This window comes from Lycorma delicatula, chromosome 6 (genome assembly GCF_047948215.1).
Source record: "Lycorma delicatula isolate Av1 chromosome 6, ASM4794821v1, whole genome shotgun sequence".
Lineage (NCBI taxonomy): Eukaryota > Metazoa > Arthropoda > Insecta > Hemiptera > Fulgoridae > Lycorma > Lycorma delicatula.
Genome location: NC_134460.1, coordinates 136,011,303 through 136,028,396, shown reverse-complemented (window position 1 = coordinate 136,028,396; position 17,094 = coordinate 136,011,303). Strand labels below are relative to the sequence as shown.

Genomic DNA, 17,094 nt, shown 5'->3' with positions numbered 1-17,094 from the left:
AATCAATGAGGAAATTATAGGTTTCCGAATCTTACAAAATAATTTTCTCTGATACAGAATTTTTTTAAAATAATTATAATTGTTCTCCTGATTTTATTAACAAATTTTAATTTTTTCCCCTAATCTATTCTCTAATGTAACGAAGAGGCTAGTTCCCTATTGTGTAGAAAATGCTAATTAAATTCTATTCCCATATTCCCTTATATTATTCATTTGATTATAATTAAAGAGTATCTTGATGTGATGAATGAACTAATATATCTGCTTGTAATAAACTCTCACTTCAAAGCTAGGGTTGTTTTATACATATATATGTATGCGCGCGCGTGTGTGTGAGTAAGTGAGATAAAATAATCTAACAGATCAATACTTAAAAAAATCGTATAACCATTCTCAAAAGTAACAAGCATTTATCAAGATTACTTAAAAGAGTGAAGTGTTTTCCAATCCCCCTTTTTACTGGACCAAATATACTCGTGTACTTGGAAATTCTAAGCCGGTTGAAATGCAAGTGATATAATTTTCAGACAGTCAACGATTCCTTCATTTTGTTAACCTGGCTATGTAATGTACTTTGTACTATGTATTTTATACTGGCTATGTAATGTAGATAGAACCATTATTATCAGAGAAATCAGTTTTGATTATTAACACTAGTAGACTATAAGAATAGTGGCGACGAAGCAATGCACCCGTATATGTTAGCTAAATTTTAAACTAGATATTTTGTCTGTATTCATAGCACAGCAAAAGGTGTAGATATCGTTCAAAAAAAAAATGATAATAAAATTCATAATGTACCTTCAATTGGTTAAAACGTAAATTCTGTTACTTACTGAAGGGTTGTGTTAAGAACATACATTTTGAAGGCTGGGAGATAATCTCATTTTGATTGGTGGTAGCAATTAAAGAAGTACAAATTGTTAACTGAAAATCATTCTTTAATGCAGAGTGTTCTGTCATGAGTTATCTCTTTTTTGTCGGAAAATTAATGATATTTTTAATAACTTATATATATTTCATTATCACACTTTTAATTGTAATTATTTAATTTATAAAAAAGTATACAATATGTCGATTCAGTTTCGTTCCCTATTTTATATATATATATATATATGCATTCCTCTGCAAAGGAAATTTTATTTCTAGATGGGTTTATGTAGGCATAAGCGTGAGTGTATTTATTTTAGCGTATGTTTATTCAACAAAGTCAGAGACTCAAAAAATCATGTCTGATTTACAAAATACGACCATTATTTGCTATTCTCTTTTTAGTAAAAAATACTTTTATCTTCTTTTTATGTAATCCACAATTGTAAATAATAAACTTTTTTATACAGTTAGGTTTTGCTATCATCATATATATATATATATATATATATAAATATATATATATATATATATATATATATATATCCTAAAAAATATTTCTCCCTAGGTAATTATTTAAAGTTTATAATTACAAATTTAAATAATAATCTTGAGTCTATTCTTTATTTATTCATTTACTCAAAATGTTATTTTATATTAAATTAAAGATATTTTATTTTAATTTGATGAGTACATATTCGAATAGGCTGTTGTTATGCCAACACTAAAAACACAATTAGTAAATTTTATACAGTTAATTAAAATAGATGTTTTATTTCTTACCCCTAAATTCCAAAACAAAAAATCTCAAAGAAAATTTATCATGATTATTTCTCATTAAATCATGGGAAATACGGTGGATTATTTTTCAATCACTTATATATGGTTGATTCAAAAACGACTTAACTTTACAAGCACACAAAAATTCATTGAGATAACTTACAGATTCGGTTGAGGTCTCATTTCAAAACAAAACACATCAAGTTTCGTCCGACGTAGTTTAGTAGTACCAAATTCGGCCACCAGCACTGTTACAAGTGATGTTAAAAATGGATACATTTACTGGTACGGAACGTGCTCGGTGTGTTGTAGTTTAATAATTTGTAGTCAGCAACTACAACGCAGTAATTTTCATAGGGAGTAAGCTAGGGAGTATGCCTAGTAGACATATAATTTATTCTTGGCACCAAACCTTCGTTGAAATAGATAGTTCTATTAAATAAATAAAAAAATCACCAGAACGTCCACGCGTCCCTGAAGCTGCTACGGAAAAACTCAGAAAAACTTTGCACCTAGTCCGAAAAATCACATTCCACGTGCGGCACGTGAGACTGAAATTCCACAAACGACTGTTTGGCGCGTACTACGTAAACGATTGTACATTAGGACGTAAAAACTAACTGTTCTTCAACGCATTACAGATGACGACAAAGTTGTTCGGCTGCATTTTTGTGTAGAAATGATAGATAAAACGCATATAACGACAAATTTTTAGACAATGTAATTTTTTAGTGATAAGTCAACGTTTCACAATAGTGGCAAGGTGAACACCATAACTGCCGAATATGGAGTAATAAAAACCCTCATGAATTTATGCAGCACATTCGTGATAGCCTTAGGTCAATGTTTTTTGTGCCGTGAGCAAACAAAGATTTTACGGCCCGTTCTTCTTCCAGGAGGGAACCGTAAATATCATCTATCTGGACATGCTTCAAAATTTTCTAAATTCTCAGTTAGAGAATGGTAACCAAGATATAGACCATTACTATCAGCAAGACGGGGCATCACTTCATTCACTACCGCCTAAAAGTCCGAGATTTTCTGGATACTCGATTCCCAGGTCGATAGATTGGTCGTGAAGATCCAATTATATGGCCACCTTGTTCCCCATATTTGACTTGCTAAATTTTTTTTTATGGGGTTTCATTAAAAATAGAGTGTATGTACCATCTTCACCTGCTGATCTTGTTGAGCTAAGACTTCGAATTAACATCGCAGCTGCATAGGTAACGCTCAACTTGCTAGTTACAGTCTGGAATGAAACCGACTTTACGTGGGATGTATGTCGCATTAATGGCGGCCATTTCGAACTAAAGTGAATGTTAGGTGACAAACTTGATGTGGTTTTCTATGAAATGAAATCTCAATCGAATCTATAAGTTCATATCAATATAAGTAATCTCAATAATTTTTATGTGTTTTAAAATTATGAAGTCCTTTCTGAATCACATCATGTGAGTTATTTTCTTGAAAGGAAAAATAAAGCGAAAAATAGTCATATTTATCGTTATTCTTATAAGTTAGATGTTGTTTAACTAAATTAAAAAAAATGATTTTTAAATGAAAGAAGACTCTTATTGAAAAATTTTAATTGCTAATTAAATAAAGTGATGTCTGTTCGTTTTGCAAGTCTCCGATTCAATCGTTTCTTTATAATCTTTATTAAAATAAAATTGTAATATAAAATTTTTCTGAGTGTTTTTTTTCAATGCTTACAAATAAAAAAATACTGTTTTGACTTCTAAATTTAATTATATATGCTGAATAATTTATACTAAATTAATATTTTTTTCTTATTTAAGCAGTATTAAATTATAATGTTAAAAATCAGAATGAAAACAAACTACGAGGTAAATACAAAGGAATGAGTTACGGAAACTGACCCTCTTTTGCTAGCGCCCAAGTCTGGATTCTATCAATTTATAGAAGTAAAAAGATTATTATAATTTATCTCTGTTATTATGCTCCATATTTATTCTATTGTTTCATTTTCCTCTTTCAATTTTTTTTTTTTTTAATTTTCTAACTATGAATTTCTATTTCTAGTACCTTCTACTATTGTAAATAAATTAAGAAAAACTTGTGAAAAGAAAAAACCCATGAAAGTGAAACGTCCTGCGAGGTTGTATGAGTATATTATAATCATAGCTATAATAATAGTAGTTATCTAGAAAAGGTAAAATCGAGTTGAAACATCATTATGATTATAAGGTCATTAAACCCATTAGGAAAAAAATCTTTTTGATCGGAATAACTTTTAAATTTCTTTTAAGAAACTAAAATAAAGGTATAGTTATTTTAAGCATTGTGTTTTCATCATTTTCTAGAGAAGGTTTTTTAATAGTCAAATTTTGTGCTAAGTTTTGCGTGATTATTTTTATATACTCTGCTTTGAGTATAGAAACAATAGTTAAGCAAAACATTTAAAAAGTGATGAATTAAAGACAAGCAACCTAGATACAGTACAGTAAAGTCGGTTTAGAGAAAAAAAATCTGGTGTTTGATATTTACAGGAAAGCCGATTTAAACTTTTGCATTTAACTTATAAGTCTAAGTAGCGTACATTTAAAAATAGGGTACTAGAATAAAGGATATATAGCGTATTTCAATTTCACATCTTTCATTCTAAGTAGTATTTCATTTATACATTTCCTCTTTAAAGTACACTACTTCTTTATACAAGTGAATTATTTATGCTTTGGAACAGTAAACCAGTATATTATTTGAGAGTTAAGTTCCATGGTGGTCTTTTAAATTTATATAACATATTAATAATAATGTTAAATCAAAAATAAATTCGTTATCAGATATTTTCAAATGCTCTTAATTCATATAACAAAAAAATAAATAAATAAAATCTTAACACTATACTTCAGAACACTATTCATTTATAGGAATTAATTTATATAATAAAAAATACAACGTCGTGTGTACTTTAAATTCATATACATTATCACTAATGAATAAAATTTCAATTTTTTTTTAGGGACTCTTACCAGGCTATTTCTTTTGCTTTTAACTTAACTAAAAGATAATTGAATCAGTTTAAACGAAATTTACCAGTTATAATTCAATTTTAACTCTAGGCTATTAGATTATTAAAAAATGTTTGTTTATGATTCAATTTCCTCTATTGCAATGACAAACAATTTTCTGTTCGATTATACTTTTAGAAAAAATGAATGAGTCTTAAGAAAAATCTGGAACAGAGCATCCACTACCTTTCCCAAAAAGGCGAGCTTTGCCGCTTATTATTATTATATTTTAATGTTTGATAAAAAGTATACATTCGTAACGATAAACGTTTTTTCCTCCGGGAGTAACGTAATTATTTGTCCCATTTTTTCATTGAATATAAATAAGAAAAAATAGGAATTATACCTAACATCTGGTAAAAGTTTATGCTACCTTACCTCATTTTCTTCTTCTTAACTTTCCGTTCACACTCTTTTACCTATATCACAGATACGAAGCAAATCAGCAAGTAGCTTTTATAGTTTATGATTTTTTTAAAAGTACTATAAATTTATCATCTGTAATCATTTATAGTTACACATTTTTAACTTATGTAATTTTTAAAATTTTGATCTGTTATCTCTTGTCGAAAGAAAATTTGGCAATAGATTAATAGTGTGCGGAGCTATTTAACTGAACTAAAAACCATTCAGCCAAATCCCTATTAATGCAAAATCTATAATCATTTGATGCTTTTACGTTTGAATCTATAAAATATCCCTTACTTGATATTGGGTATAAAGGTATAATTTCTTCCGTTCAAATGGGAATTTTGATGTCTTTATTATTATTAGTTTAATATTATAGGAAAAATATTTATTATCTTTGATATTGCTTAAATGTGCGCTTGGATAATGCAAAGGAAATAAAGTTTAGTAAAGAAAAACCAAATTGAGCGTTAACCGTTAGAAAAATATACTGAATAACCTGTTCCTGAATTATAAAAGCAAAATTACATTCCAGTGCTTTTATATTTTCATTGCTTAGAGTCTGGAATAATTCAAAAACATTCATCGTAGTTAAAAATTACTAAAAAACATATAGAATCATTCGAATTTGTGTACTATCGGCGCTTATTCTTCAGATCCGGTTTGTCATCAACTCTTCAGTTAGACCTGCCACAAGAGATGGTCCATAAATGGACTCTTGGCCGCCTATATATGGGCCAGGATGGCCACCAATATCCATTTAGGGAAAGGTGCCTAAGAAAGAAAAATTTTAATTATAAACTAACTTTTTATTATAACAATGACGTCCTTTACACGAAAAAATAAATGGGCTTACTCATTCGAAATCGTCAACATTTTTCGCCCATTCGCCAAGAAAAATGTTGGCAAATTCTTTCATTAAAATGCAAAATTCTGAAGCGTTCTTAGGAGGTTACCCTTCAAGCAACAGGAAAGAGAATCTCTTTCAGTCTAGCTCTGTAGCAGAGCTATAGCAATAGAAGGGAAAGTATTGTAATCGGTCAAATTTGGGCATATGCGGTTTTCACCGGCTCTTGACGTTTTACTATCTAAGGAACCCAAAAAACTGGATGGAAATTTCCCGGATGTTCGTATGTACGCGTGTATGTGTTTGGTGTCTCACCAAAATATATTATATCTCCAGAATTGCTAAATCAATTTTGACCAAACTTGGGCAGATTACTTCTATATATAGGGCATTGATACCATTAAATTTTCAACTTTAAAGATCAAGGGGGTTAGGCTGTAGAGCAAGATCCCCCTCAGTATCTCGAGATTTCACCTATTTAAGGTCTTATTTTTCTTAGGCATATTTGTTAACAGTTAAAAAATAATAATATTCTCAAAAAAAAAAATCCAAATTGCACGCCTACCTCAAAAAAAATTCTCTAAAATATATTATGATTTTTAAAATATCCAGAGTGTATCACGAAGTTTTTCCGGAATTTTCATAACCTATTCTACTCTTAAAAACAATGGAAAAAGTTCAGATAAACAATGTCATAAAATGGTTCGTTTGAGAATTACGGCAAGTGAAAGATTTTACTCGTATTTCAGTTACTTCTGTGAAATGAGGTCGTACCGAAATTTTTAGATTAATTAATCTTTTATTATGTTTTTTGATCTGAAAACCCGAATAAAATACGTCCCATAACCATATCTGCAATTGGTTTTGAAAGATATGGGGTAAAAATCAAAAAAATGGGGTAAAAAACTTGTTTTTTTTTTTTGTTTGACGTAAAATAACCTTGTTAAATGGGTAATAAACACATAACAGTTTTAAACAAAACTTTTAGAGAATTTAATTTTAAACATAATGAGATAATAAGATAAGCTTAAAGAAATAAGAAAATTTTATTTAGAAACAGTACATAAAACTACATTTGTCAGAAATGTAGTTATTAAATTTAAACAAAAACGAAATATTTTTTTTTAGTATGAAAACTTATAACAAAATTTTACTGTTAAAAAGTGATGTTTAAAAATTTACAAAAAAACCGGAAATTACACAACAATTATAAAATAAAAATAAATAAAAACGACGATTGTTTTTATTAATGACAGAAATAAATATATTATTTCAATGTTGACAATAAAATACCAACAGCTGACCAACAATGGCAATACTGTATAATCGTTTAAATCATTCTATAAAGAACTTTAAATATGTCGGGTACTGTGAACTGTGCTATCGTTAGCGAAGCTTTTCTGTGAATTTTAGTTTGAACGTGATCGGTTTGCCATTGAAATAAGCCGTATTTATTTACAACAGAGGAATACGCTGATATGGTATTCATTTTGGGTATGCGTAATGATAATACTAGAGCTGCTAATCGAAGTTTCGCATTCGATGGTTTGGAGGACGCTTAAACATACAAAGTTTTATCCTTATCCTTAACTTCCAGTTTTAGTGTACTGTTTCTAAATAAAAGTCGAATTTCACTAACTTTCCAATGTTTTTTTTTTTTAGCTTATCTTATACAATCTTTGTTTAAAATTAAATTCTCTACAAGTTTTGTCTAAAAGTTTTATCTGTTTATTACCCATTTAACCAAGTTATACGTCAAACATAAAAAAGGGATTTTTACCCCAATTTATTGGTTTTCACCCCATATTTTCAAAAACTACTGCACATACGATTCTGGAGCATATTTTTTTAGTTTTTCAAGTCAAAAACTACAAGAAATCACTAATTTTACTCCTTAACGTCCTAAAAATTTCGGTACGACCTCATTTCACCGGGGTAGTTGAAATCCGAGCGAAATTTTTCAGTAGCCGTAATTCGCAAACGAAGCATTATAGGACATTGTTTATCTGAACATTTTCCATTATTTTCACGAGTAGAATAAGTAATAAAAGTCCCGGGAGAACTTCGTTATACATTCTGTATAATAATTTTATAATCTGAATAAACATTTATCCGTTAAGCCTTAAATATGTTAATTAAATAAAAAGTTATTTTTTTATCTTAATCATTATTAGATAAAATTAAATATAGTTAATGAATATAATTAAATAGAAATCATTACTTTTGTAATCAGGCTTTATTTCAAGAATTTCAATTATTAGCTTTATTCTAACATTTTGCAGCCCTCTTCATCATTACCTGTTTTTTTTAACGAAATATTTAATTGTATGTTTCTTAAATTAATTTTCTTTGAAAAGGAATTCTTCGTTAAAGTTAAATAAAAGCTTTTACGGAAATTTCTATAAATTTACATTTAAGTTCGTTCTTATATCAGTAAGAATTAATACAAGATTTAAGAATTAACTAATTGTATGACTATAAAAATGTCAGGCTATTAATGATTGATACATTGTTAATAATTCATTCATAAAGTTATATAAACCTATAAACCTTTAATACCTATATAACCTTTAAATACTTATATAAACCTATCGTACGAGATAAATTAAATTATTATTTTAACAAATTTTTTATTAACAAATAAAATATTATTGAATTATCAAATAATATTTGTTTATTTCTTTGCGTCATTTTCTAGTGATATTTTAAATTAAAATTTTCATTTATGTATTTCAGAAATAACAGATAATAATGTGTCTCAGAAATAAACAGAATATAAATAGGAATAAAGATATAGTTTATTTAATAAACACAACTTTTTTTTTTAAATCTTGTAAGATACATTCTTTTAAACACCATATCTCAGAGAAATATGACTCAAGCCATAAATGTGAAAAGCGATTTTTTTTTCAAGATAATTTATTACGTATTTCTTACGCAATCAACTCTGATTCACTGTAACACAATGAAACAAATTTATTTGCAAAAACTGTCTTTTATTAATCTACAAAATTCTACAAACATGCTTTTGTAATTTAGAAGTATGGTATATTAAATGGAAATTGTAAATATTCTGCAAAATTTAGTTTGTTTAATGAAAATAGAGTAGGATTTATTTTCCTAAAGTTCATTGTTGTGACTGATTCTACTAGAAATCAAAGCAAGCTACCAATCGGTATTGATTGTTTCAGTTTAGTTTTTCAAACTGTCATTCATTAAAACTCAATTATGGTTCATTAAGTTCATTGTTACTTCTTTTTACTCTGTTACTCCTTCATTTTTACTCTTTTGAAGAAATAATAAACAGTGAATATAATAAACAGTGAACTCAATATAAGGGTAAGGGTAAATTATGCACTTAAACCTCAATAATTAGGAAATGAACTGGTTGCTAGGCCTGAGATTCCAATTATCATCATCAAATAAATTATTATTGTACTAAGAAATCCTAAAACTAATGGACTAATGGTATTAAACTTACGGAAAGAACAAGCAAGAGCAATATCGAGAGATCGCAACGGCTCCAGAAGAACTTGGCGAGGTGTATCACAGAAGCGCCGTGATTTACGAAAAATAATGAGATCCTTAAATATTTGGGTTTAGGGTGTATCCGTAAGGGATAAAACGCTTCAGTTTAGGAATGTACTACACCTAAACAGCCACATTAACCGGTTAATCATTAACCTCTTGGACAACGGGAAGACATTAGGAGGCTTAAATATCTCCATGTGCTAGATCTTAGTGATTCCATGTGATTAATGATGACTTCATTTGTGATATGATTATGAAGTGATGATGATATTGGCTAGGTTATCTGTTTTTTGCCGGCCTCCGTGGCGCGAGTGGTAGAGTCTCGGCCTTTCATACGGAGGTCCCGGGTTCGAATCCCGGTCAGGCATGGCATTTTCACACGCTACTTGTCATTCACCTCATCCTCTGAAGCAATACCTAAAGGTGGTCCAAAAAAAATATTATCTAATTTACGATGTGTTTACGTTAATGCACCCTGTTGAGTGCTCTATAAGCGTTTTAGATATAGTTTATTTACTCTGTTTATGTTTTTTTAGTTTACTCTGTATTCCTGTTTTTTCATATTTTCTTTCTCAATATTCATCTCATCCTTCCTATTTTAGTTCCTTGCTGTTTGGCCTGTGTTACTGTCAATACTTTACAGGGTACAAACTCTCCTCACAAGTTTTGATCTGGTTTTAATTATTTGGAGTTTCGATGGGAACTTCATATCAAGTGTTTATATATGATCAGATTTAATTTGTAATCAGGTACGAGTATATTAATTTGGCAATATAGTATGTTATTCGATATATTAATTGGATCATATATAGGTTTCTCTACGATGTAACTAATTGTAAATATAATTTGAGACTAAAAAAAAAAATACAATTCCAATATCAGCTTATTCTTAAAAATACAAAGTTTTGTATTTTAATATATCTGTAATTAATTATTTAAAATATACCTGTTAATTATATTATTATACTAGAAATTATTTAAATAAAAAAATTATAAAATATTTCATAACTCAAAAGTGATGTATTTAAGATTATATGTTTGGCATAAGAATATAGCTTATTGGCTTGAATCAGCAGAATAGGTATATAAAAGTAATATAAATTAAATATTTCCAGAAGATAAACTTTTCGTTTCCGATGCCCTCATTATTTCGCAGTCAGAATCGCACTCATTTTCACGGTACAACGCACTATACATGCTCGATTAACGTGTAGATCCTACACACAAGTATCAGCTTTAAACTCTCTAACAACTGTACCTCACTGCATAAGTACGTATGAAAAATACACTATTACACAGTCAAAACAACCTCAAATTGAAGTTAGGTTGTTTGTTATGGCTTTTAAATTGACCGTAACTCAAGAACGATTCAACCAATTTTTACAAAATTTCTCATTACTTCAGATAAATTAATTTAGCCTATATAAATATCAAGGAAATTGATCTAGCTGCTTTGGAGATTTTCGAACCACAAAATTTTCAAATTTTTTTTGAACAGTTGAACGTAATTCAAGATCGACACAATATCTTCGTAAAATTTCTACATAAAAAACTTCAGAAAAATTACTATAACATTTCAGTGAAATTTATATAGTAGTACTGGAGATTTTCGAGTTACAAATGTTTATTCATGAATGGTATTTTCATAACCCTCATATCTCAAAACATAAATAAATTAATTTTCACTCCGCAATCCCAAGTGCAACCGAAAAAACATCAAATTGAGTTTTTTATAAAATAAATGTGAAAGAATTAAAATATAAATTAATATAGATCAATCTTTTTATTTATTTAAAAACGTTATTTATTTTAATGTTGTCAGTTGTCGACTTAAATTGAGCGTACTCAGGAACGACTCAACCAGTCTTAATCAAAATTTCACCTGCGCAACTTCAGATAAACTACTAAAGGGTATCTAAATTTCACTGAAAATTATGTAGTAGTTTTGGAGATTTACGAGCCCCAAATTTTATACATAGACCTATATATTTAAAGAAACTGTTCTAGAAAAAAAACAAAAAAAAAACAAGTTTTGTGTGCTATAAGTGTAAGTTCATTAGACTTATATATTAATTAAAGCTTATTTTAAAGTTAACTTTCTAAGAATAATTAACTTAAATCCTTTTGAGTGGAAGGAAATTACTTTCTACCCTATTGGATAGGAAGATTTTAAAACAAATTAAAACAGAAATAATTAAGAAAATAAATTAAAAAAAAGGTTTAAAAATCTATTATTTAAAATCTATCTGCAATTCGTTAGAAACGTTTACTTATACAGCACTTTAAAGAGTAGGTTTATATAAATATATATGTATATAAACATATTCATATATAATTACATATTCATATATATATATATATATATATATATATATGTTTTTGTAAACTAATTTAAAACGAATTCATTTGGATAATTAACATGAAAATTGAATAATTCGAGTATACTTATTTATATTCTTTCCTACAAATAATATTGATTTTCTGAAGAATAGAATTCATTTTGTAAATTCATTAAATAATTTTATCTCTCTTATTATATGTTTTAATAAAATAATCACCTAATTTGAATAATTTATACAAGTTAAAGAAATTTCTTTTTTCTTTTCTGTTGTTATTTATTTCATCTAAAGTTTAATACTCGTATATCTTTCTTAACTAAATAATTCCACGCTTTTTTTATTTTTTCCCCCAATGTTTTACATGAGAAAATAAAAATCTATTTAATTATAAAAAATTGTGATTGAATTTATTTTATTTCACATTTAAATAAAATTAATCTTTTATGTATAACAAAGTTTATCAAAATCGTTTTCAAATTAATTTTTTCAAAAAAATTGTATCACATATTACAAATTATTTATTATATTGAATCAATAATTAATATATATTAGAAATAGTTATGATAATTTACCTAGTACGTAAGGTGTTCCTAAAATAGCCGGTACAGTAAAACCAACACCTATTCGAAAAGCAGTCCACGTAACAAAATCTTGAGCAAATGCCGTTGCAATTCCGAATAGACACTCAATCAGTAAATATATGAAGAATGATGGCCTTCTTCCCAATCTGAAAAATACATTTTTTTCTGTTATTTATTTACACTTCATAAGAGAAGTAAACGTAACTTAGTCTTATACATCATTAATATATGAATTATTATTTAATATGAAATAAATATATATATTCAAAGCATTAAGTTAATTGCAGGTTTGAAGATTGAATTTTATTATTAATTCCTACTGTAAAATTTAAACACTCAACTGAATATTAGATTTGCTTTTTTATATTAATTGTGTGTAAAAGTTCAATTTACTTCTTTCAGCAACTTTTCCCCGTTTTAAATAAAAAGAATAATTTTCTATGAAGTATATTTTGGTGTTAAAAAATTATATATATAATACACCAGTTGACGTAGTGTTTCAACAATAAACGTAGAATTAATTCATCATCATTCTATTCAATCATAAAAAGTAGACACCGGATTGAGTGCTTTAAATTGTATTATTGTCGAGAATTTCTTTAACTAAAAATTTACGTAATCAAATCTTCCAAAGAATTAAAGCTTTTTTTTAAATTCTGAAGTAGGCTTTCGATTTTTATGTTATCATCATTAGACAGCTGATTTCATGGTTATTATCATGGAGAAGTTTCAGATTTCTGCTTTATGAGGTTAAAGGAGTTGATGAAATTTAAATATATGTATTCCGTAACTAAAATTATCTGTTTTATATTAATTAATTGGTTCGTAAGTTTCGAATAAATTGGACCTATTTTTTTATTCATGATCTGTTTTAAAGAAGAGATACCAAAATTTATAAGTTTTGATGGGTTCGTGTTAAATTACAAGAAAAGAAAAATTTAATCCTTACAGATAATCTAATTTTAATTTTTTCGTTTATGTCTTAAAATGTGTTTTAAGTATGAAAATCAGCAATCTAAATAATTTTGATAACAAACGATGAACGCTTACACTCTATTGGAAGAGTAAATAACTCTCAGATAGGATGTTCAAAAATAACTCTTGAGTATTCGAGGGTAAACACTTTTGTTAAAAGTATAGAAGTTGCCAAAGCATTGTTTGTTACATTGTTAAGTTATGGTCGATTAACAGCACGTAGTTGATACTCTTGAAGTTCAACTTATCCCCTATGTATGAATATATACTACAGTAAAGTAGGACTTTATTTTTTATTGTTAGTGAACTAATAGGGTAGGTGACACGGTTTGGTTCAGTGTCCGACATCACATAAAATTGTCAATCTGAGAATGACTTAAACCTTGATAATAGAAAATAAAATTTAAAATATGTAATATAAAGTGACAAATATTACCAAATAATTTTATTATAATATTTCTTCTAAATTATGAAAATAATTACGTCTTTTATAGTAAGTTGCTTCTAAAACAATTTTCATAAAAACTTTACCGTATATATTATTGGTGAGATTATTTAATGTTTTGAAGTGTTTCCCACAAATATTTATATTAAAGTACAATGATTTCAAGTAAAATGAAAAGAATTAATCTAAAAGTACACAAGATGTTCTGCAGCAATAGTTCTCTCTTTTCAAACAGATATATGTTCCAAAACTCGTTTTATAATACGTATTGTCTAAACTATTCCCTTTCCCAATCAAATTTGAACTTCATTAAAAATTTGTAATAAATATTTTGTAAATTATTAGCTACAAGAAATTTTTTTTCGAACTAAATTAAATATCTCCAACAAACAAAAACCATTAAATACATAGAAACGGTAGCTCTTTAAAAAACAGCAGTTTGTAGGTAAGTCTTTCATTACATGTAAATGCCTATTAATTTCAAATTGAGTCGATAAGTTTTTCTGTAATAAGTGAAGAACGCCTGTGATAGCTTAGAAAAACTTTCTTAAAAAGTCATAAATAAATTTTATTGATTTAGACTGGGTATTTGAGTCCGAGAAATTAAGTGTTCTACAGTCATCATTATTATCAACTTTTTAGCAATAAGATGTATAAAAAGCATCTTAAATATTTAATTAATTTTTTAATGAGGATTATAAAGAAACATAATAAGGACATTATAAAAAAAAATGTTAAAATTGTGTTTATGGAACTTATTTAATACTAAATTATATTATCATATTTTTTTCAATCTCCCTCTCAGTGGGGTCTTATAACCTTCAGGATGTAGATTGAATTGTCACTAACAGTATTATGTGAGTATAATAGATTTGTATAGTGTAGTCTTTTTAAAGGATCAGAAAACTTAAAGTTAATACATAATTCAATTGTCACTAGAAAAATATAATCAGTATCACAAATAAAATTCTGAATTTTGTCTAGCGTTATGGTAAAACCTTCGTCATTTACGGAATAATCTTTTTCTTTTAAATCATCTGGTAAGGAAATGGTGTGCGGTTTTTCTTTGGAAATCTACTCAGGTGATCTTCAGTCAGGTGATTTTTGTGCGTCTGCTACGTATACTGTTATATGAAGCCCTACGTTATAGATTATACTGACATTTTCATTCATTATATTTCCCATTACTGTATTTAAGAAAAACTTTTAATGATGATTCCTTTAAAGAGAATTCACGGATTTATTTTTTCATAAAATTTAAATTAAAATATTTTTCTTTGTTAAACTTATCACTTATTCTGTCTTTTTTTTTCATTATTTACAAAAGATAATTACGTACCTTCGCATTTAATCTTTTAAAGGAATTATTTTAGGTATTATAACATTTATTCCTTTTTGTACAACTGGTTTTTTAATTAATAGGCTGTATTTACCCATCTTTAAATTATTGGTGTTGTTTTAATGTCTCTCACCGCTGATAATTATTTTAAATAAATATAAAATTTGAATTAATTTAACATTAAATTTTTAGTAATATTAGTTTAATATTAACAAAGTTTCATTTTAAAAAAAAAAACAAACTTGTATTTTAATAAAGTAATTAATTATCAACTGTAAATATTATTATATTTCTGAAGGGAAATAAAGTAATTAGTGACGTTAATTACAACAAAATAAAACTATATTTAACTAAACTGACAATTAAAGGTCCATTCACGAAATTTGTTGAGCTTTGTTTCATTGTGTTTATCTGTTTCTTCTAAATTATTGTTATGACCTAAATTTATATTGTACATGAAACAATAGACTATATTATCTGCTTTGCTGCTCTTCGTGGCAGAGTGGTAGCGTCTCGGCCTTTTATCTGGAAGTCTCGGGTTCAAATTCCAGTCAGCATGGTATTTTCATACGCTACAAAATTCCATTTCTATACCTCACGTACTAGCTTCAAGCTTATTTGGTGATAACATCAAGCAAAAAAAACTATTTATTAAAAAATAATTCTTCAACCTTATTATAATTGTTGATGAATATTTTATTTGATCTAAGCAAATTAGTGTTATTTTTGCTCGATTGCGTAGTATACAATATAAAATGTGTCACCTAAGTTTCATTTCCCAAATTATGTTTTAAAAATTGTCTACTAAACATTATTTGAATCAATTTTAAGATATGGTATTACTGTTTAGAGACATGCTGAAGATTGTTATTCAAATATAATCCGTTCTACTCAAAAACAAGTAATTAAAATTATTCTAAAAGCTTATAACAATATATATATATACTAATAAATATCCAAGCTTTTCATATTATCCCAGACTTCTATCATCCAGAGGTCTGTTGTTACAAAACATTATTGTGGATAACTTTTTTCCATCAAACTTTTTAAAAATAAAAAAAACATGAACTACGAAACTCGTAGCACATTATTTTATACATCAGCCTCATAACAAGTATGACTATCGTACACATAGTTGTTTTTTACATTGTCATATCCGGTCTCAAAGATTTTCTCAGATTTGTCACCAAGCACATTTCATTTAATTTCTCTTAATTAAATGAAGTGCTGGGTTCGAATCCCGATCAGGAATCGTATTTTTCATATGCTACAAAATTCCATTTTGATATCCCACGCACAAGCTTCAAACTTATGTGGTGATATCATCAATCAAAAAAAACAAAAACATCGTAAATAAAAATTCGTGAGTAAAAATAACTGAAAAAAAAATTAAAATAAAAGTTATCTTATTTAATAAACTATGAGTGATAAACATGATAATAAAATAAAATGTTATATTTAAACATAGAAATATTTTTATAAATATTTTAAAATCCATTCTTTTTCTTTTTCCATCCACATTTCTGTACCCACTTCGGGGGACAATTCAAAAAATTCGGCCATCAGTCATTCTTCATTCTTCTACTCGAATCATTGCCTACTATAATTGTTAGCTTTTATCATTTAATAATATAATTTTGTTCATATCAAGATTCGTCTTTGTCTAATCTTATGATCTTCGTCTAATTTAGATCCTGTAACAGGCCTTAAAAATCTCATAAAGTTCGAAGTCTCTGGCTATTTGCAGACATTAGTATCCATGTTTTACTTTTATAGATATTATTGTCGTAACTTTAAACAACTTTAAGAACTTATCTCAAATTATTTAAATTTAAATTTTAGGTTTTGTTTAACGGTTACATTCATTTTCTTGAACAGCTCAATTTTAAGTCTTTTGTAAAGTGTAATATTTACAGCTTATCTACTAATAAATGGTTTATGGAA

General features: G+C 27.4%; 1 protein-coding gene and 1 long non-coding RNA gene across 2 annotated transcripts in view; one reads left to right on the top strand and one right to left on the bottom strand.

The window, feature by feature from the left end:
* The window catches only part of Balat (Beta-alanine transporter), a 923,597-nt gene that overhangs the window by 394,161 nt on the left and 512,342 nt on the right, over positions 1-17,094 (bottom strand). Inside the window, exon 4 of the mRNA XM_075369712.1 lies at positions 12,383-12,537. Coding sequence (XP_075225827.1) covers positions 12,383-12,537 — 155 coding nt within the window. The remainder of the gene's footprint in view (positions 1-12,382; positions 12,538-17,094) is intronic.
* LOC142326981 (uncharacterized) overlaps positions 1-17,094 on the top strand; it is a 432,491-nt gene that overhangs the window by 6,171 nt on the left and 409,226 nt on the right. The gene's annotated exons all lie outside the window — the stretch shown is intronic.